Source organism: Paramisgurnus dabryanus, chromosome 19 (genome assembly GCF_030506205.2).
Source record: "Paramisgurnus dabryanus chromosome 19, PD_genome_1.1, whole genome shotgun sequence".
Taxonomy (NCBI): domain Eukaryota; kingdom Metazoa; phylum Chordata; class Actinopteri; order Cypriniformes; family Cobitidae; genus Paramisgurnus; species Paramisgurnus dabryanus.
Window position 1 is genome coordinate 16126615 of NC_133355.1, and position 23927 is coordinate 16150541.

Sequence of the window (23927 nt, forward strand, 5' to 3'; positions counted from 1 at the left end):
TTTATTATAAAATTAGCATAAAGCTAGCATGAAACTAGCATGAAGCTAGCATGACTTAGCATGAAGCTAGCATGAAGCTAATATGACCCAAAGACCCGACCCCCATGTCTCTATGATGTCCGGATCCAGAGATATAAGGCTTTGTTTATTATGTTGCTAGGCTGCTCATATTTGGTTGCTAGGGGCGTGGCTTAATACCTCAATAAGGATGGTGAGAGACTGATTGGATGCCTGAGTAAAATGAGCCCACCCCCATGTCTCTGTGACACTGTGCTGCAAAGATATCCATCTGGGCATTTTATAATGGCAGTCTATGGGAGATGTTGCTAGGGTGCCCAAAATGGTTGCTAGGGGCGTGGCTTGATAGCTCAATAAGGATCCTAAGGGACTGATTGGATGCCTGAGTAAAATGAGCCCACCCCCATGTCTCTATGACACTGCGCTGCAAAGATATCCCATTCGGGACGTTTTTAGTTCCTTATATGGGCATGATTCCTGCCCCATTATAAGTCTATGGGGAAATTTGGGGACCTCTTACACCCCAGGGGTACAACTTTCACCCCATTGTGAGGTATGTTCTTACAGAGCCTGCCAGCCTCTTCAAATGTGGCAAGTCACAAGTTTCTGTGAAATTCTAGGTCTGAGCTACGACTCGTCAAAGTTTGTCTCCATGTTAAGTCAATGGGATTTTTCGGCTGCTTTTTCGCCCCTGGGGCGAAGACCGTACCCCCGATCGCTTATAAAAGTCATAGCCCACTATTCCCGAATAGTCCGCACGTTTGAGAGTTTGAATGAAGTTTCTAAGTTAAGCGGTTCGAGCCGTATTAATTGCCGAAATTTGGTTGGAAGAATAATAATAATAATAATAATAATAAAAAGCCCAGTAAGAACAGTACAGCGCATTTTCAATGCACTGTAATAACTAGATATGCAATTCCCAAGGAATTACCAGTGCATGAAAATGCAAAAAGTTGATTGACAGAAATGTAAAAGAAATTTAGTCTAGTAGTTTACCTGGCTGTTGACATGTTTTAGTGTGAAGCTAGCATGATTTAAAAAAGTTATCATGATGAAATATGATGCTAGCATGATTAGCATGATTCAGCATGACGTTAGCATGATGCTAGCATGATTAGCATGAAGATAGCATGAAGCTAGCATGATTAGCATGATGCTAGCATGATTAGCATAAAGCTAGCATGATTAGCATGATAAGCATGAAGCTAGCACGATGCTAGCATGATTAGCATGAAGCTAGCATGAAGCTAGCACGATGCTAGCATGATTAGCATGAAGCTAGCATGATTAGCATGAAGCTAGCACGATGCTAGCATGATTAGCATGAAGCTAGCACGATGCTAGCATGATTAGCATGAAGCTAGCACGATGCTAGCATGATTAGCATGAAGCTAGCACGATGCTAGCATGATTAGCATGAAGCTAGCACGATGCTAATATGATTAGCATGAAGCTAGCACGATGCTAGCATGATTAGCATGAAGCTAGCACGATGCTAGCATGATTAGCATGAAGCTAGCACGATGTTAGCATGATTAGCATGAAGCTAGCACGATGCTAGCATGATTAGCATGAAGCTAGCACGATGCTAGCATGATTAGCATGAAGCTAGCACGATGCTAGCATGATTAGCATGAAGCTAGCACGATGCTAGCATGATTAGCATGAAGCTAGCACGATGCTAGCATGATTAGCATGAAGCTAGCACGATGCTAGCATGATTAGCATGAAGCTAGCACGATGCTAGCATGATTAGCATGAAGCTAGCACGATGCTAGCATGATTAGCATGAAGCTAGCACGATGCTAGCATGATTAGCATGAAGCTAGCATAATTTGCATGAAGCTAGCATGATGCTAGCATGATTACCATAAAGTTAGCATGAATTTAGCATGAAATTAGCATGATCCTAGCATTATTAGCATGATGCTAGCATGATTAAGATGATGCTAGCATGATTAGCATGAAGCTAGCATGATTTAGCATGAAGCTAACAAGATTTAACATGAAGCTAGCATGATTTAGCATTAAGTTAGCAAGATTTATTATGAAATTAGCATAAAGCTAGCATGAAACTAGCACGAAGCTAGCATGACTTAGCATGAAGCTAGCATGAAGCTAATATGACCCAAAGACCCAACCCCCATGTCTCTATGATGTCCGGATCCAGAGATATAAGGCTTTGTTTATTATGTTGCTAGGCTGCTCATATTTGGTTGCTAGGGGCGTGGCTTAATACCTCAATAAGGATGGTGAGAGACTGATTGGATGCCTGAGTAAAATGAGCCCACCCCCATGTCTCTGTGACACTGTGCTGCAAAGATATCCATCTGGGCATTTTATAATTGCAGTCTATGGGAGATGTTGCTAGGGTGCCCAAAATGGTTGCTAGGGGCGTGGCTTGATAGCTCAATAAGGATCCTAAGGGACTGATTGGATGCCTGAGTAAAATGAGCCCACCCCCATGTTTCTATGACACTGCGCTGCAAAGATATCCCATCCGGGACGTTTTTAGTTCCTTATATGGGCATGATTCCTGCCCCATTATAAGTCTATGGGGAAATTTGGGGACCTCTTACACCCCAGGGGTACAACTTACACCCCATTGTGAGGTATGTTCTTACAGAGCCTGCCAGCCTCTTCAAATGTGGCAAGTCACAAGTTTCTGTGAAATTCTAGGTCTGAGCTACGACTCGTCAAAGTTTGTCTCCATGTTAAGTCAATGGGATTTTTCGGCTGCTTTTTCGCCCCTGGGGCAAAGACCGTACCCCCGATCGCTTATAAAAGTCATAGCACACTATTCCCGAATAGTCCGCACGTTTGAGAGTTTGAATGAAGTTTCTAAGTTAAGCGGTTCGAGCCGTATTAATTGCGGAAATTTGGTTGGAAGAATAATAATAATAACTAGATAGGTACATTTCCTGAAGAAAATGTGAGTGGTGCTTGCCGTGGCAAATTTCGGGGGACAATTTATGATTATACTCCAAGGCAAAAGTCAAACGGTCCAACCCTCATGTCTCTATGATGTTCTGATGCGGAGATATAAGGCTTGGTTTACTCTGTTGCTAGGGTACTGTATTTGGTTGCTAGGGAAAAAATTGGCATCCCATAATGATTACACTCCGAGTCACGAGTCAAACGGTCCAACCCCCGTGTCTCTACGATGTTCTGATGCGGAGATAATGAAGCTAGCATGATTAGCATGAAGCTAGCATGATTAGCATGAAGCTAGCATGATTAGCATGAAGTTAACATGAAGCTAGCATGATTACCATGAAGTTAACATGAAGCTAGCATGATTAGCATGAAGCTAGCATGAAGCTAGCATGATGATAACATGATTAGCATGATTAGCATGAAGCTAGCATGATGCTACCATGATTAGCATGAAGCTAGCATGATGCTAGCATGAAGCTAGCATGAACCTAGCATGATTAGCATGAAGCTAGCATGATGTTAGCATGATGCTAACATGAAGTTAGCATGATTAGCATGAAGCTAGCACGATGCTAGCATGATTAGCATGAAGCTAGCATGATGCTACCATGATTAGCATGAAGCTAGCATGAAGCTAGCATGATTAGCATGAAGCTAGCATGATGCTAGCATGATTAGCATGAAGCTAGCATTATGTTAGCATGATTAGCATGAAGCTAGCATGAAGTTAGCATGATTAGCATGAAATTAACATGATTAGCATGAAGCTAGCATGATGCTAGCATGATTAGCATGAAGTTAGCATGATTAGCATGAAGCTAGCATGATTAGCATGATGCTAACATGAAGCTAGCATGATTAGCATGAAGCTAACATGATTAGCATGAAGCTAACATGATTAGCATGAAGCTAGCATGATGGTAGCATGATTAGCATGAAGCTAACATGAAGCTAGCATGATTTGCATGAAGCTAGCATGATGCTAGCATGATTAGCATGAAGCTAGCATGATGCTACCATGATTAGCATGAAGCTAGCATGAAGCTAGCATGATTAGCATGAAGCTAGCATGATGCTAGCATGATTAGCATGAAGCTAGCATGATGTTAGCATGATTAGCATGAAGCTAGCATGAAGCTAACATGATTAGCATGAAGCTAGCATGATGTTAGCATGAAGCTAGCATGATGCTACCATGACTAGCATGAAGCTAGCATGAAGCTAGCATGATTAGCATGAAGCTAGCATGATGTTAGCATGATTAGCATGAAGCTAGCATGATGCTAGCATGATTAGCATGAAGCTACCATGATGTTAGCATGATTAGCATGAAGCTAGCATGAAGCTAGCATGATTAGCATGAAGCTAACATGATTAGCATGAAGCTAGCATGATGTTAGCATGATTAGCATTGAAGCTAGCATGATTAGCATGATGCTAACATGAAGCTAGCATGATTAGCATGAAGCTAACATGATTAGCATGAAGCTAGCATGATGTTTACATGAATTAGCATGATGCTAACATGAATTAGCATGAAGTTAGCATGAATTAGCATGAAGCTACCATGATGCTAACATGAATTAGCATGAAGCTAACATGAATTAGCATGAAGTTAGCATGATGCTAACATGAATTAACATAAAGCTAGCATGAAGCTAACATGAATTAGCATAAAGCTAGCACAATGCTTACATGAATTAGCATGAAGCTAGCACGATGCTAACATGAATTAGCATGAAGTTAGCACGATGCTAACATGAATTAGCATGAAGCTAGCACGATGCTAACATGAATTAGCATGAAGCTAGCACAATGCTAAAATGAAGAAGCATGAAGCTAGCATAATGTTAACATGAATTAGCATGAAGCTAGCATGATGCTAACATAAATTAGCATGAAGCTAGCATGATGCAAACATAAATAAGCATCAAGCTAGCATGATGCTAACATTATTTAGCATGAAGTTAGCAAGATATATTATGAAATTAGCATAAAGCTAGCATGAAACTAGCATGAAGCTAGTATGACCTAGCATGAAGCTAGCATGAAGCTAACATGACCCAAACACCCAACCCCCATGTCTCTATGATGTTCGGATCCAGAGATATAAGGCTTTGTTTATTATGTTGCTAGGGTGCTCATATTTCGTTGCTAGGGGCGTGGCTTAATACCTATGTAAGGATCCTGAGAGACTGATTGGATGCCTGAGTAAAATGAGCCCACCCCCATGTCTCTATGACAGTGTGATGCAAAGATATCCATCTGGGCATTTTATAATGGCAGTCTAAGGGAGATGTTGCTAGGGTGCCCAAAATTGTTGCTAGGGGCGTGGCTTAATAGCTCTGGGATGATCCTGAGAGACTGATTGGATGCCCGAGTGAAATGAGCCCACCCACTTATCTCTACGACACTGTAAAGCAAAGATATCCCATCTGGAACTGTTTTATTCCCTTATATGGGCATGTTTCCTGCCCCATTATAAGTCAATGGGAATTTTTGGGTGCCTCTTACACCCCAGGGGTACAACTTACACCCCATTGTGATCCATGTTCTTACAGAGCCTACCACCCTCTTCAAATGTTGTAACCCACATGTTTCTATGAAATCCTCGAGCGGAGCGATGACCTGTCAAAGTTGGGCGCAATGTTAAGTCAATGGGATTTTTCGGGTGGTTTTTCGCCCCCCTTTCAGAAATCCTGCACCCGATCCCTTATAAAAGTCATAGCACACCTCTCCTCAATAATCCGGTCGATTTGAGCCCTCTTTCGTGGGACTACGTTAAACCGTGCGGGACGAGTTACGCGCCGAAAAAGTGTCCAGAAAAAGAAGAATAATAATTATAAACTAGATAGAAAAGTTTGAAGACAAACTTTATGTTGGCTTGACAAAGCCTGGCCTAAACGTTTAAAACAGTTTGAGAGAAACTTAAAACAAGTTTAGTTTAGTAGTGTAACTTTCTGTAAACATGATTTAACAAAAAGTTAGCATGTTAACATGATTTAGCACTAAGTTAGCATGATGTTAACATGATTTAGCACTAAGTTAGCATGATGTTAACATGAATTAACATGAGTTAGCATGATGCTAACATGAATTAACATGGAGCTAGCATGATGCTAACAAGAATTAGCATGAAGCTAACAAGAATTAGCATGAATCTAACATGATGCATACATGAATTAGCATGAAGCTAGCACGATGCTAACATGAATTAGCATGAAGATAGCACGATGCTAACATAAATTAGCATGAAGCTAACATGAATTAACATGAAGCTAGCACGAAGCTAACATGAATTAGCATGAAGCTAGCACGATGCTAACATGAATTAGCATGAAGCTAGCACGAAGCTAACATGAATTAACATGAAGCTAGCACGATGCTAACATGAATTAGCATGAAGCTAGCACGATGCTAACATGAATTAGCATGAAGCTAGCATGAAGTTAACATGAATTAGCATGAAGCTAGCATGATGCTAACATGAATAAGCATGAAGCTAGCACGATGCTAACATGAATTAGCATGAAGCTAGCACGATGCTAACATGAATTAGCATGAAGCTAGCACGATGCTAACATGAATAAGCATGAAGCTAGCACGATGGTAACATTAATTAACATGAAGCTAGCACGATGTTAACATAAATTAGCATGAAGCTAGCATGAAGCTAACATGAATTAACATGAAGTTAGCACGAAGCTAACATGAATTAGCATGAAGCTAGCACGATGCTAACATGAATTAACATGAAGCTAGCACGATGCTAACATGAATTAGCATGAAGCTAGCACGATGCTAATATGAATTAGCATGAAGCTAGCACGATGCTAACATAAATTAGCATGAAGCTAACATGAATTAACATGAAGCTAGCACGAAGCTAACATGAATTAGCATGAAGCTAGCACGATGCTAACATGAATTAGCATGAAGCTAGCACGAAGCTAACATGAATTAACATGAAGCTAGCACGATGCTAACATGAATTAGCATGAAGCTAGCATGATGCTAACATGAATTAGCATGAAGCTAGCACGAAGCTAACATGAATTAGCATGAAGCTAGCACGATGCTAACATGAATTAGCATGAAGCTAGCATGATGCTAACATGATTTAGCATGAAGTTAGCAAGATTTATTATAAAATTAGCATAAAGCTAGCACGATGCTAACATGAATTAGCATGAAGCTAGCACGATGCTAACATGAATTAGCATGAAACTAGCATGAAGCTACTATGACTTAGCATGAAGCTAGCATAAGGCTAACATGACCAAAAGACCCAACCCCCATGTCTCTATGATGTTCGGATCCAGAGATATAAGGCTTTGTTTATTATGTTGCTAGGGTGCTCATTTTTGGTTGCTAGGGGCGTGGCTTAATACCTCAATAAGAATCCTCAGAGACTGATTGGATGCCTGAGTAAAATGAGCCCACCCCCATGTCTCTATGACACTGTGGTGCAAAGATATCCATCTGGGCATTTTATAATGGCAGTCTATGGGATATGTTGCTAGGGTGCCCAAAAATGGTTGCTAGGGGCGTGGCTTAATAGATATGGGACGATCCTGAGAGACTGATTGGATGCCTGAGTAAAATGAGCCCACCCCCATGTCTCTACGACACTGTAAAGCAAAGATATTCCGTATGGAACGCTTTTATCCCCTTATATGGGCATGTTCCCTGCCCCATTATAAGTCAATGGGGAAATTTGGGTGCCTCTTACACCCCAGGGGTGAAACTTATACCCCAATGTGATGTATGTTCTTACACAGCCTGCCAGCCTCTTCAAATGTGGTAACCCAAAAGTTTCTACAAATTTCTCGCTTGCAGCTATGACCCGTCAAAGTTTGTCCAATGTTAAGTCAATGGGACTTTCGGAATTTTAATGTGCCGTTTTAGGAATTCTGTAAATTGGATTCCTTAGAAAAGTCATAGCACACTTCTTCAGACCAGTCAGAATGTCCGTGGAAAATTTGGTGGATGTAGCTTGAAAGCTGTAGGCCGCATTAATTGCAGAAATTTAGTCTCAGAAGAAAAATAATAATAATAAGTTTAAAAGCAACTAGATAGTAAAGTTTGAAGACAAACTTTATGTTGGCTTGAGAAAGCGTAGCCTGAACGTTTAAAACGGTTTGACATAAGTTTAGTTTAGTAGGCTATCTGGCTGTTAGTATGTTTAAGTATGAAGGTAGCATGATTTACCATGAAGCTAGCATGATGTTAGCATGATTAGCATGAAGCTAGCATGATGCTAGCATGATTAGCATGAAGCTAGCATGATAAGCATGAAGCTAGCATGATGCTAGCATGATTAGCATGAAGCTAGCATGATGCTAGCATGATTAGCATGAAGCTAGCATGATTAGCATGAAGCTAGTATGATGCTAGCATGATGTTAGCATGATTAGCATGAAGCTAGCATGATTAGCATGAAGCTAGCATGATGCTAGCATGATTAGCATGAAGCTAGCATGATGCTAGCATGATTTGCATGAAGCTAGCATGATGCTAGCATGATTAGCATGAAGCTAGCATGATGCTAGCATGATTAGCATGAAGCTAGCTTGATGCTAACATGATTAGCATGAAGTTAGCATGATGCTAGCATGATTAGCATGATGCTAGCATGATGCTAGCATGATTAGCATGAAGCTAGCATGATGTTAGCATGATTAGCATGAAGCTAGCATGATGCTAGCATGATTAGCATGAAGCTAGCATGAAGCTAGCATGATTAGCATGAAGTTAGCATGAAGCTAGCATGATGCTAGTATGATTAGCATGAAGCTAGCATGATGCTAGCATGATTAGCATGAAGCTAGCATGATGTTAGCATGATTAGCATGAAGCTAGCATGAAGTTAGCATGATTAGCATGAAGCTAGCATGAAGTTAGCATGATTAGCATGAAGCTAGCATGATGTTAGCATGATTAGCATGAAGCTAGCATGAAGCTAGCATGATTAGCAAGAAGCTAGCATGAAGCTAACATTTATTGCGTTGCTAGGGTACTAAGTTTGGTTGCTAGGGAGAAAATTGGCATCCCATAATGATCACCCTTCAAGCCACAAGTTAAACGGTCCAACCCCCGTGTCTCTACAATGTTCTGATGCGGAGATATAAGGCTTTGTTTATTCCGTTGCTAGGGTACTAATTTTGGTTGCTAGGGAGAAAATTGGCATCCCATAATGATCACACTTCAAGCCACAAGTAAAACGGTCCAACCCCCGTGTCTCTATGATGTTCTGAAGCGGAGATATAAGGCTTTGTTTATTCCGTTGCTAGGGTACTAAGTTTGGTTGCTAGGGAAAAAATTGGCATCCCATAATGATTACACTTCAAGCCACAAGAAAAACGGTCCAACCCCTGTGTCTCTACGATGTTCAGATCCAGAGATATAAGGCTTTGTTTATTATGTTGCTAGGGTCTTCATATTTTGTTGCTAGGGGCGTGGCTTAATACCTCAATAAGAATCCTAAGAGACTGATTGGATGCCTGAGTAAAATGAGCCCACCCCTATGTCTCTATGACACTCTGGTGCAAAGATATCCATCTGGGCTTTTTATAATGGTAGTCTATGGGAGATGTTGCTAGGGTACCCAAAATTGTTGCTAGGGGCGTGGCTTAATATCTCTGGGGTGATCCTAAGAGACTGATTGGATGCTTGAGTAAAATGAGCCCACCCCCATGTCTCTAAGACACTCTAAAGTGAAGATATTCCATCTGGGACGCTTTTTTTCCCTTTTATGGGCATATTTCCTGCCCCATTATAAGTCAATGGGAAATTTTGGGGGCCTCTTACACCCCAGGGGTACAGCTTACACCCCATTGTGAGGTATGTTCTTACACAGCCTGTCAGCCTCCTTAAATGTGGTAAGCCACAAGTTTCTACAAGTTTCTCACTCGCAGCTTTGACCCGTCAAAGTTTGTCTCAATGTTAAGTCAATGGAAATTTTGGGGTGTTTCAGCGCCCCGTTTAGGAATTCGGAAGGTCCCATCAGTTAGAAAAGATATAGCACACCTCGTCAGATCAGACCGAAAGTCTGTCCAAAGTTTGATGGCTGTAGCTTGAAAGCTCTAGGACGAGTTAGAGTTAGAAATTTTAGTCTCAGAAGAAAAAGAATAATAATAACTAGATAGTAAAGTTTGAAGACAAACTTTATGTTGGCTTGAGAAAGCGTAGCCTGAACGTTTAAAACGGTTTGACGTAAGTTTAGTTTAGTAGGCTATCTGGCTGTTAGTATGTTTAAGTATGAAGGTAGCATGATTTACCATGAAGCTAGCATGATGTTAGCATGATTAGCATGATGCTAGCATGATTAGCATGAAGCTAGCTTGATGCTAGCATGATTCGCATGAAGCTAGCATGATTAGCATGAAGCTAGCATGATGTTAGCATGATTAGCATGAAGCTAGCATGATGCTAGCATGATTAGCATGAAGTTAGCATGATTAGCATGAAGCTAGCATGATGCTAGCATGATTAGCATGAAGCTAGCATGATGCTAGCATGATTTGCATGAAGCTAGCATGATTTGCATGAAGCTAGCATGATGCTAACATGATTAGCATGAAGCTAACATGATGTTAGCATGATTAACATGAAGCTAGCATGATGCTAACATGATTAGCATGAAGCTAGCAAGATGCTAGCATGATTAGCATGAAGCTAGCATGATGCTAGCATGATTAGCATGAAGTTAGCATGATGCTAGCATGATTAGCATGAAGCTAGCATGATGTTAGCATGATTAGCATGAAGCTAGCATGATGTTAGCATGATTAGCATGAAGCTAGCATGATGTTAGCATGATTAGCATGAAGCTAGCATGCTGCTAGCATGATTAGCATTAAGCTAGCATGATGCTAGCATGATTAGCATGAAGCTAGCATGAAGCTAGCATGATTAACATGAAGTTAGCATGAAGCTACCATGATGCTAGCATGATTAGCATGAAGCTAGCATGATGCTAGCATGATTAGCATGAAGCTAGCATGATGCTAGCATGATTTGCATGAAGCTAGCATGATGTTAGCATGATTAGCATGAAGCTAGCATGATGTTCGCATGATTAGCATGAAGCTAGCATGATGCTAACATGATTAGCATGAAGCTAGCAAGATGCTAGCATGATTAGCATGAAGCTAGCATGATGGTAGCATGATTAGCATGAAGCTAGCATGATGCTAGCATGATTAGCATGAAGCTAACATGATGCTAGCATGATTAACATGAAGCTAGCATGATGCTAGCATGATTAGCATGAAGCTAGCATGATTTTAGAATGATTAGCATAAAGCTAGCATGATGCTAGCATGATAAGCATGAAGCTAGCATGATGCTAGCATGATTAGCATGAAGCTAGCATGATGCTAGCATGATTAGCATGAAGCTAGCATGATGCTAGCATGATTAGCATGAAGCTAGCATGATGCTAACATGATTAGCATGAAGCTAGCATGATGCTAACATGATTAGCATGAAGCTAGCATGAAGCTAGCATGATTAGCATGAAGTTAGCATGAAGCTAGCATGATGCTAGCATGATTAGCATGAAGTTAGCATGATTAGCATGAAGCTAGCATGAAGTTAGCATGATTAGCATGAAGCTAGCATGAAGTTAGCATGATTAGCATGAAGCTAGCATGAAGTTAGCATGATTATATAAGGCTTTGTTTATTCCGTTGCTAGGGTACTAAGTTTGGTTGCTAGGGAGAACATTGGCATCCCATAATGATTACACTTCAAGCCACAAGTAAAACGGTCCAACCCCTGTGTCTCTACGATGTTCAGATCCAGAGATATAAGGCTTTGTTTATTATGTTGCTAGGGTCTTCATATTTTGTTGCTAGGGGCGTGGCTTAATACCTCAATAAGAATCCTAAGAGACTGATTGGATGCCTGAGTAAAATGAGCCCACCCCTATGTCTCTATGACACTCTGGTGCAAAGATATCCATCTGGGCTTTTTATAATGGTAGTCTATGGGAGATGTTGCTAGGGTACCCAAAATTGTTGCTAGGGGCGTGGCTTAATAGCTCTGGGGTGATCCTAAGAGACTGATTGGATGCTTGAGTAAAATGAGCCCACCCCCATGTCTCTAAGACACTCTAAAGTGAAGATATTCCATCTGGGACGCTTTTATTCCCTTTTATGGGCATGTTTCCTGCCCCATTATAAGTCAATGAGAAATTTTGGGGGCCTCTTACACCCCAGGGGTACAGCTTACACCCCATTGTGAAGTATGTTCTTACACAGCCTGTCAGCCTCCTTAAATGTGGTAAGCCACAAGTTTCTACAAGTTTCTCACTCGCAGCTATGACCCGTCAAAGTTTGTCTCAATGTTAAGTCAATGGAAATTTTGGGGTGTTTCAGCGCCCCGTTTAGGAATTCGGAAGGTCCCATCAGTTAGAAAAGATATAGCACACCTCGTCAGATCAGACCGAAAGTCTGTCCAAAGTTTGATGGCTGTAGCTTGAAAGCTCTAGGACGAGTTAGAGTTAGAAATTTTAGTCTCAGAAGAAAAAGAATAATAATAATAATAATAATAAGTTTAAGTGCAACAACAGTATGTTGGCTTTCTCAAGCCAACATAATAATAATAATAAGTTTAAGTGCAACAACAGTATGTTGGCTTTCTCAAGCCAACATAATAATAATAATAATAATAATAATAATAATAATAAGTTTAAGTGCAACAACAGTATGTTGGCTTTCTCAAGCCAACATAATAACAGTATGTTGGCTTTGTCAAGCCAACATAATAATAAGTATGAGCAATAGTAATAGTGATGCCTTGCATAAATGCAAGCACCACTAATAATAATAAAAAGCCCAGTAAGAACAGTACAGCGCATTTTCAATGCACTGTAATAATAATAAAAAGCCCAGTAAGAACAGTACAGCGCATTTTCAATGCACTGTAATTAGTCGGCTTATAGCGGCTTATAAGTACTACTGGTTTAGACATCAAGTGAAATAAACAGTCTAGAAACATGTTCCTATTATAAATGTAAATCAGTGCATTTAATATTTAAATCTATGATACTTTGCTACAAATGTATTCATCATTTGTAGAAGCAAGCCAAACAGATACAAAATTGATAGGTTGCATGACATGCCCTTATGCAGATTAAACATATTTTTAAAGAGCACCTATTTCATTGCTAAAAACAACGTTATTTTGTGTATTTGGTATAATGCAGGGGTGTCAAACTCAAGGCCCGCGGGCCAAATCCGGCCCGCCCCCTCATTTCATCTGGCCCGCGAGAGTTTACAAATTATGTTAATTATGTGGCCCGCCAGAGTTTACAGATTATTTTATTGTTATTATAAGTTTTATTTTTTGCAGGTTATTTCCTACATTGATTTTTTTAGCAGCCACCAAAACAAATTTTTGTCTCGCCAAAGTCTTTTTGTAATGTAATTATAGTGATAATGTTGATGATTGAATGAGAAAGAACGAGCAGTGCCCCGCACGCGCGTGTCTGAATGCGAACGCTGCAGCCTCCGGAGGTCGCATATCCAGGCTGCATACGTCATCAAGACTGTCTTGTTTCAGAATATTAACAATTCTAAAGTTAAATATTTTTATTTGTTCATAGTAAATAGTTGTAATATGCGTATGACTTGCGAATGTAATGGTCAGTTAACTTAAATAAACCAGGCTTGATGACGCTGCCTATGCGACCTCCGTATATGGAAACGGACAGTATCTGCTCGTTTTTTCTCTCCCTCTCTTGCGCACGCTCACGCAGATCCAGCAAGAACATTTTTTCCGTCTTGTGTACAGAAATGTTTTGCGATGTCCAGCTGATTAGTTTACAACGCGTCTATTCCCGCTAAATACGCAAACTAATGACTCATCTGACTCATTAATAAACGATTGAAACTATTGATCTGTAGCCTACAACACTGAACTCATGAGACGTCAGTCAATCAGACACTTAAAGCCAGGTAAAAAAAATCACAGCTTTTTTGTAAAGAGGGCAAGAAATGACAAGTGAGAGTATATGTGTCTAATGAGCCCACCCCTATGTCTCTATGACACTCTGGTGCAAAGATATCCATCTGGGCTTTTTATAATGGTAGTCTATGGGAGATGTTGCTAGGGTACCCAAAATTGTTGCTAGGGGCGTGGCTTAATATCTCTGGGGTGATCCTAAGAGACTGATTGGATGCTTGAGTAAAATGAGCCCACCCCCATGTCTCTAAGACACTCTAAAGTGAAGATATTCCATCTGGGACGCTTTTTTTCCCTTTTATGGGCATATTTCCTGCCCCATTATAAGTCAATGGGAAATTTTGGGGGCCTCTTACACCCCAGGGGTACAGCTTACACCCCATTGTGAGGTATGTTCTTACACAGCCTGTCAGCCTCCTTAAATGTGGTAAGCCACAAGTTTCTACAAGTTTCTCACTCGCAGCTTTGACCCGTCAAAGTTTGTCTCAATGTTAAGTCAATGGAAATTTTGGGGTGTTTCAGCGCCCCGTTTAGGAAGTATGAGCAATAGTAATAGTGATGCCTTGCATAAATGCAAGCACCACTAATAATAATAAAAAGCCCAGTAAGAACAGTACAGCGCATTTTCAATGCACTGTAATAATAATAAAAAGCCCAGTAAGAACAGTACAGCGCATTTTCAATGCACTGTAATTAGTCGGCTTATAGCGGCTTATAAGTACTACTGGTTTAGACATCAAGTGAAATAAACAGTCTAGAAACATGTTCCTATTATAAATGTAAATCAGTGCATTTAATATTTAAATCTATGATACTTTGCTACAAATGTATTCATCATTTGTAGAAGCAAGCCAAACAGATACAAAATTGATAGGTTGCATGACATGCCCTTATGCAGATTAAACATATTTTTAAAGAGCACCTATTTCATTGCTAAAAACAACGTTATTTTGTGTATTTGGTATAATGCAGGGGTGTCAAACTCAAGGCCCGCGGGCCAAATCCGGCCCGCCCCCTCATTTCATCTGGCCCGCGAGAGTTTACAAATTATGTTAATTATGTGGCCCGCCAGAGTTTACAGATTATTTTATTGTTATTATAAGTTTTATTTTTTGCAGGTTATTTCCTACATTGATTTTTTTAGCAGCCACCAAAACAAATTTTTGTCTCGCCAAAGTCTTTTTGTAATGTAATTATAGTGATAATGTTGATGATTGAATGAGAAAGAACGAGCAGTGCCCCGCACGCGCGTGTCTGAATGCGAACGCTGCAGCCTCCGGAGGTCGCATATCCAGGCTGCATACGTCATCAAGACTGTCTTGTTTCAGAATATTAACAATTCTAAAGTTAAATATTTTTATTTGTTCATAGTAAATAGTTGTAATATGCGTATGACTTGCGAATGTAATGGTCAGTTAACTTAAATAAACCAGGCTTGATGACGCTGCCTATGCGACCTCCGTATATGGAAACGGACAGTATCTGCTCGTTTTTTCTCTCCCTCTCTTGCGCACGCTCACGCAGATCCAGCAAGAACATTTTTTCCGTCTTGTGTACAGAAATGTTTTGCGATGTCCAGCTGATTAGTTTACAACGCGTCTATTCCCGCTAAATACGCAAACTAATGACTCATCTGACTCATTAATAAACGATTGAAACTATTGATCTGTAGCCTACAACACTGAACTCATGAGACGTCAGTCAATCAGACACTTAAAGCCAGGTAAAAAAAATCACAGCTTTTTTGTAAAGAGGGCAAGAAATGACAAGTGAGAGTATATGTGTCTAATAAATGCATATTGTGGTGGAGATTGTAAAACTCTTTATTAGTATCTAAAATGCCTCTCATTTTCTGACCTGCACAATGAAGGGTAACAGAACATTTTGAATGTACTCGCATTATTTTTAAAATAATCTGTAGAATAGTTGTACTCTATACACTTTGTCATTAATTTGCCTGGGCTTCTACTTTCAAAGCTAGGTATTAATTGAGTTATTAACAAAACCAATAGTAAGCAAATGCAGAGAAAAGTATGCAATGTACAGTAATAAAAGAGTTGATACATTCATACAGTCGTTCAAATACAACCGGCCCTTTGAGATTAACCGTAATGCTGATGTGGCCCGGGATGAAATTGAGTTTGACACCCCTGGTATAATGCAATAATGTGTTTGCGTGGTTTATGGTTCAAAAAACACATTCTTTTCCACATACTGTACATTTTTGTAGCTAAAGACTTTTGTACAAAACTCATTGATTTGAAAAGCGCTGTGTCCTTGATTTGCCAGCTAATCTGTACGTTGTGATTGGCCTGAAAACCTCTGACTGCAGCAGGAAATGTGACGCTCCTTACCATGTTTGAAAGATTCGCTCACAATGCAATGCTAACAGGAGTTAATTACAGGCTGTGAGTCCAAAGTGGGAGAATTTATGATAATGTCGGTCTTTACTACATCACCAATACCAGGAAGTAAACTGTTGCCTGCAATCCGTGTGTTTGTTGCAGTCCAAGAAAAGAGATTTACGTTGGAGACGATAACTCGCGTCATCGTTTACTTTGGGGTTTGTACCTTTTACATATCGCTAACATGTACTAATACACACTTACACACCAAAGGAAATGTTAAAACGTGAATCGGACCATAGGTGCTCACTGTAGAGGCAAAGAAAATTTGCTTTTGCATATTACATCTCTTTTGGTATTGTGTTGTGTCTACCTGATAACCTTTGTCCTGAAGCAATAGACAACTACTGCCGTAAACAACATTTACTGTAGTAACTGGACATCATCCATCTTAGGCAGTTTGTCTTTCATTGCCGGATTTGTGTAAAGGGGCTGTAGTGTGAAAGCTGCCATCCGTTTTAAGCCTCCATCTATAAATAATAAGACCTTTATGTATGCTCTCATAAGCACATGTTGTAAAAGTTTGAAAGACGACGAGATATTTATTTAGCAGAATCAGGACATAGGTATGTCCCCAGTACAATGGGTAAAAATGGTATGGTGAGGTCAATGAGTAAAAACTATACATAGAAATCTAAAGACGGTAAATACAAGAGGTCGTGAATCTGAAACACAGAAAAAGTCGACGGCTAAAATCTAAAAAAACATCATGAAATGTCCCTACTCTGCACTAAAAAGAACTAATAGCTACAGAAACTGGAATTATGATTCAAAGTATCACTCAGCACACTGTATCATCACTGTCTTGCTTACTGGAAAAGTGTATGCCATCATTATGTTTAAAAGCCTGCTAAAGCATGTGTATTAAATCACAGCCTCGTCCAGAGGTGGATGGAATGGTCTGTTTGCGGTTTGGCTGTGGCCTTAATGGTACGAAACTCTTGCACCAATACAAAATCCTTTAGATCACAAACAACCTAGGTAGCATTGGTAACCGATGACCTTCCCATAGAGGAGGGTCCTATCCCTATTGGATTTAAGATCGCTGCATAGCTTCTTTAAAAGCACAAAAATGCATTATTGAACAGAAGAACATCACTAAGCATTTCTCATGCACACGATTCCACTGCACAAGACTTTGTTTGTGCAGAGAAAGAGCATTTTGTGCATTTTTATTATATATTTATTTACTGAACCTGAAATGATTTGCACAGTCTTTGGAGCGACTGGGCTCTGAACAAGCTGTTATTTCTGGCTGACTACTTCAAGTCAAAAAATTGGTAATACTGCAAAATATATTGAATCCTAAAGGAAATAAAAATGCAGTTCTGTTCACTTATTTCTCTCTAAAATCTGCTTGTATTTCAGCTGATATCAAATGAGATTACAGTCAGTGGTGCTTTTACAGCCAATACATGGCGTGTCATTACTGGTAAGCATTTTTTTCTCTCCAATTTTCGCTAAATAAACACAAATGTCCAATGTTTATTTATATTGAATTTGAGTTTTGTACCGCTCCACTGCAATATTACAATCCTAATGCCAATTTTCCTGCTAAATTTATTTTATCAACAACGCTCTTATCGAATCACACAGCCTTTAAGAAACTTAACAGCCAAATAAAAAACACATTAAATCATCTTGATGTTCATAATCATTCCAAATATATTGTAAATATTTGATTTAGACTTATTGCCAAACACTTTCAGACATAAAGGTACAAAAGCTGTCACTGGGATTGTATCCTTTCAAAAACTACAACTTTGTTCCTAAAAAAAGTATATTAGTACCTCAAAGATACATATTTGTGTCAAATGTATACATATCTGTCCCTAAATGGTCCTTTTCAAAGGGTACCATCCAAATGACAGTGTATTGTGTACCTCTAAAGGTACAGTTAACTGTTTTGTACCCCTAAAATTTAACTGTACAATATTTTTCCTTAAGGTACACAATAGGTCCTTAAGGTATAATATTTTTCCTTTAATATGTTTAATGTATATATTTAAATGAACCTATGAGGGTACAGTCCCAGTCACCGGAAAGTTACTTTTTTTCTAACAGTGAACCATATTACTGTCCAAGCATGGTTTGGTGGCTGTATGGGGTTATGTGGAGATAAAATGTTTCTCACTTTCTCTGATGGTCAGTACTGTACTGTTTAAAGGGGAATTCCGCCTTGAAATGATCCTAGGGTTAATAACAAACGTGTACCGAGTTCGACCGTTCACTGGAGTTTGTTTTCATGTTAGTCTAACGTGACCAGTGTTATTGCTAAACGCAAATTAGCATGTTATGGTAGCCTTCGGGGCATCAGTGCATTAAAAACGAAATCGCTATGTCTATACTACTAATAATGCTCAAAATAACCCCACACTTACACTGTAGCACAATGAGGGTCTCTATATGTAAACCGAAGCATTGAGAACTTTGCAAGTGTACAGGCAGTTTATTAAAAATAAACACTTACCGTTCACGTCTGGATCACATATCCATGCGGGCGCCATCTTGGGAAAACTAAACTCTCGCGTGAAACGTTGTTGCCCGTTGTTGTGGAACAGGTGTTGTGCTTTCACGCGAGAGTTCAGTTTTCCCAAGATGGCGCCCGCATGGATATTTGATCCAGACGTGAACGGTAAGTGTTCCTTTTTAATAAACTGCCTGTACACTTGCAAAGTTCTCAATGCTTCGGTTTACATATAGAGACCCTCATTGTGCTACAGTGTAAGTGTGGGGTTATTTTGAGCATTATTAGTAGTATAGACATAGCAATTTCGATTTTAATGCACCGATGCCCCGAAGGCTACCATAACATGCTAATTTGCATTTAGCAATAACACTGGTCACGTTAGACTAGCATGAAAACAAACTCGAGTGAACGGTCGAACTCGGTACACGTTTGTTATTAACCCTAGGATCATTTCAAGGCGGAATTCCCCTTTAACAACCATCTCTGGCCATCTCAACCTTTGTAAACCTCCTTGTAAAAAGTCTTGTGTGTTCAGGCCTGTTTGTGCTTTTCTATATGTTGTGTCAAAGGTCATCCCTGGCCTTCTAAACTTTCAGTTGCATCCCTGGCATGTAAATTATATACACGCACATCTGACCCCTATCTATCACAAATGTCAGGCCAACGTTCTGCACATTTTGCCGCCCTAACTCTTTGTCAAGACATCTTAATCCTGGCAAAGGACTGTATGGGTCTAAATGCAATAAATGGCAATCTTTTACAGGCTGCCAGCCACTTCCTTTCAACTTCCTACAAGGCCAAAGGTTCCAGTGTGCTATGCAACGGCTCCGTTTCACAACATAGGAATTTGTCAGTGGCAAGTTTCCGGGAAGAGCAGCAGGTGTTCCTTTTGTCCCTCTCTAAATGACTTTTCCAGTGCTGAGGCTTTATTCAAAACATCAACAATCTGAGGTCATGCCCTGCATGGCGTTTATAGAGGATGTGCTTATACCATCTGAGGTGCTATTTTAATAAAAGACGACATGTGTTCACAAATGTAGCATTATTTTCCCACACTGGTCTTTGTTGTTTTAGTGCCCTGTTTACTCAAGACTCATGCAAGTCATGTAATGGCACAAACCTGCCCAAACATCTGTCCATTAGACTACTGCAATTTGAAGCACTGTGAATGATATCAAATCAACATATATGTTATGTTACTTTAACTTAACAAATTATGGTAAACAATTTCACCTTGTTTTTAAAAGTTATGTCAACTTGACTTGCAAAACTAAGTTTGGGACAGTACATGAATGTTCCACAGTAATTCAGACACTTGAATCAGATCTTTAAAATGACGTAAATGCAATCCTCTGCCCCGTGCATCTGGACGTATGCCCGGTTGTAATGCTTTTTTCTATGCATTTAGTGCCGGGAAAAACTGTACTGTGGGTGGTTACTGAATAAGAGACAGCTTTTTGAGCTCTAATACCACAGGCGAAAACTGCGCAACAGTTCAGCAAATTCACCTCTATGGCAAGCTGGTGGGTTTTAAGAGAACCATTGAGATCCGAATGGAAAAGCAGCACCGCAGCACACTTCCCTACAACCCTGCCAAAACTTCGGCACCCTCAGAGAAACACATTGCCTCCAGCTGCCATGCAGGGCAAAGCTAATTAAGCGATCAAGACATTATACCCTTGCTTAATTGCGGTCTGTATTTAATGATCAATGTGATACTTTATTTCCCTGAGCCATGCAGTATGGATCTAATCCACAGATGATTTTTCATTTCAGTGCAAGGAATATACAAAAGCCAATTCAATAGTTTAAGAGACACCTAAAGTGCCTAATTATCATGTGTAGAGAAGAAATAATCACACGAAACACACTGAGATTGTTACACATCTGGTCTGGCAGCATTGTATCCAGTAAGGCTGACATCCAGACTCATACATATAGGGACGGTTTCCCGGACAGAGTTTAGCATAGTCCCAGATGTGTTTGAGCGGCCTTATTTTTAAAAACACCTTTTATTGACATATCTTAACGTATACCTGTATCAGTGCCATTGTTTTGTCTCAAGATGCACACCTGTATTGTTTTTTAAATGTCCTAGTATAACTAAGGCCTAGTCCTGGATTAATCTAAACGCTGTCTGGGAGTCCACCCATAGTATATAGGCAAAGAATGATCATCCATACACCACATGGCCAGGTTCTAATAGAAATCAGAAGAGAGAATCTGAAACTTGAGAATTTGAAATGAGACCTAACCTTCAGCTACTCTCAATAAATCTTTGAATGTTTTCAAAGTGCTAGAAAGATCCAATATCATTAGAGATGCTTTTAATCTAAATCTATAACACGGACAGGGCTTTTCCTAGTCCTAGACTAAAATGCACTGACATATCTTATCATATACTGTACCAGTACCACTGGTTTGTCTCAAGATGCACACCAGTATTGTTTTTTGTAAGGTATGTTTGTAAAATTGACATAAATGTCCTAATATAACATTTTTTTAAATTACTTTAATTGGTATTTAAACTTAAATGTATTCTTTAAAGTGAGAAAATTAAAAAAAAATGTTTTAGCAATTTGTTAAATTAATCCAACTAGCTGACAGATTTGAATATGTTGTTTGAAGTCTTTGTAAATGTATTTGATGTGTACATAGATCTTAGTATGTGGATGAGAGAGAGAACGCGAGAGAATTAAATGTGATGTAAACAAATAGTGGCAGTGGCTTAGAGACCGTTACACTTGTTTAAACTACACTGAAGCACGCCAGGATCAGGGGTCTTCCCATCAGGCTGACCAAATTGAATGCTTATAATATGAACAAGAATAAAACGTAAAACTTTGAAAATATCTTACTATGTACTATAAAAAAGAGATGCTGGGCCTACGCTTAGTAAGTGAACTTTTCTGAGCTTGCAAACTTTTAAGCCCACATTTGTGTTAAAGTTGAAGTTTGGTATTTCAGCATCACTAGTGTCGCAAACGAACTTGCAAAAACATAAGATTGTTTTATAACGGGTTTCCTGAACTTTCATTGGTAAGACAAACAGATAGACCTTTAGAAGTGAAGCCCTGTTGTTGTATAATAAATAGTTAAGTGGTGGGGATTGAACAAAAAGTATGTTACCATTTAAAAACCTTTAAGGATTGTTTGTCTTTACCTGAATATATATATATATATTTTAGGAATTTGACATTTAAGCTGTGCGATAACAAATTGTTTTGGAACTTGCAATTAGATAAAAACTTAAAAACTAAATGTTCTCATTATGAGTCGTTCTGATTGGGTCTGTGTTGTGGTTTTGAATGAAAGAGATGAGTGATGGTGGATGTATGAGAGACTCAGATAAGCTCCTCTGTTTGGGGAAAGAATTGTAAAAAGGGAATGGAACAGATGCCTATCTCTCCAACCATAATGAATCCACCGAGACATGTTTTAGTGGTCAAAATGTAAAAAAAAGGAAAATAAATCACACTCCAGGAAGGAAATATGTTAATCATCACTGATTTTAAAAGCTGTGGATCACCATAACTGCCTACTTTACTCATGCAAGGCTTGTTTTACACTTATGATCTCAGACGTCCATTACAGGAACTACATGCATTTGACAGACGCTTCTATCCAAAGTGACTTACAGTGGATTCAAGGTACACAGTAACAAGTTTTGGGGTATCTGATCAGTCAGGTCAACTGTAGCGTCTGACAAGTCGAGCAGTGTTAAATATAATAAACCTTCATGCAGCTGGTTTAAAGTGGGTATACAGACCACCTAACACCTAAATGAAGTGTGATATAATAACTAACTTTAAATAAACAAAATGTCAAACGTAAGGTAATGGAGTGAAATAAAGCTTCTTGAAGCACAAGCTGTATTTCTAGCTAAATACTAATACACTTCAGCTTGCAATATTATTTGCAACTTTGAATAATACAATATTTTAATATGTGATGTATTAAATGACCCATTATCTGTCAAATGGAAATCAACCAGTTCATTGTATATCCTGAGCTGACATAATAAAGACCTATTTTTTTACTCAATAATTCTGTAAGTTAATCATTAATAACAGCACCGCTGGTTGATGCTTTATCTATAAAAAAATACAAAAACCAATACGTAACTTATGTTATTATTGTTAGTGGGGTTTAACACACAGAGTTAAACCCATAAATCATATTTAAACAAACTCGATTAGTTGAAAGGCAGCATGGGACTTTAATGCAATTGTGAGAGATGATAATCATACTTGATGTTGAAATGATGTCTACTGTTAGGGTCAGCAAATATCTCGACTCAGCTCGTTTACAATTACAGACTGTCACTAACTCCAGGTAAGCACGCGGCAGGTGCCCCATTCAGCCACGAGCCATCAGTATGCCCAAATTACATTGTAGACACTTATGTCATTTATTAATATTTCCTGCTTACCTTAAAAGCTTTCTAAAAGCTCGTGTAGGTCACAAAACATGCATTTTATAAGTCTGTGTGTGTGTGTGGGTGACTTACATGAAGGCGTGATAGATGAATGCCCATCCTCTGGGTCTCTCCAGCACGTTGTACAGGCAGTTTTGTAACTTTCTGTAGCTTTTGCTAGAGGCAGAAGGGGTCGCCCTGGGTCCCGGTGGCACAGGCAGCGGTGTGCCCAGTAAACCGGTGCGGTGAGATGGGTGAGCCCGCTCTGGGGATGATGGCTCGCTTCTTTCTGTATGAACAGCCGTGAGAGCCACAAACTCAACCCGCCTGTCGTCATTGTTGGCGGGGGGAACGAGCATCCTAATGCCTCCGTTATTAGACGGACTGCCTAACATTACTGCATTCACACGCGCTAAACTGATGCACCATTAACACTAAACTCGTACACTTTTCGGAAAAAATAATAAAATCATTATTGTTATTATTAAAAAAGACTCTTAATGATCCCTTCAGAAAGTTAACAAGCTTCTAACATCGTGCACGTGAAGAGAAGCGGCGAACAGTTATTCATGAGAAGACTCGGACCTTTGTTATTAAAAGCGCGTCAACATGTTACTGTTATTGTAATCTCAGCTAAAAGTCCGTTACAGTCTTTATACCACATTTATATACATATTAACCTTTTTCTGTGGCATCTTAAATCGCGCTT

At 39.4% G+C, this 23927-nt stretch overlaps 1 protein-coding gene across 3 annotated transcripts in view; it reads right to left on the reverse strand.

The window, feature by feature from the left end:
- The window catches only part of LOC135781075 (potassium voltage-gated channel subfamily KQT member 4), a 79583-nt gene extending 55970 nt beyond the window's left edge, over positions 1–23613 (reverse strand). For all 3 annotated transcript variants that reach the window (XM_065291400.2, XM_065291396.2, XM_065291394.2), the window contains exon 1: positions 23312–23613. In XM_065291400.2, coding sequence (XP_065147472.1) covers positions 23312–23613 — 302 coding nt within the window. The remainder of the gene's footprint in view (positions 1–23311) is intronic.
- Positions 23614–23927: the final 314 nt, after the last annotated feature.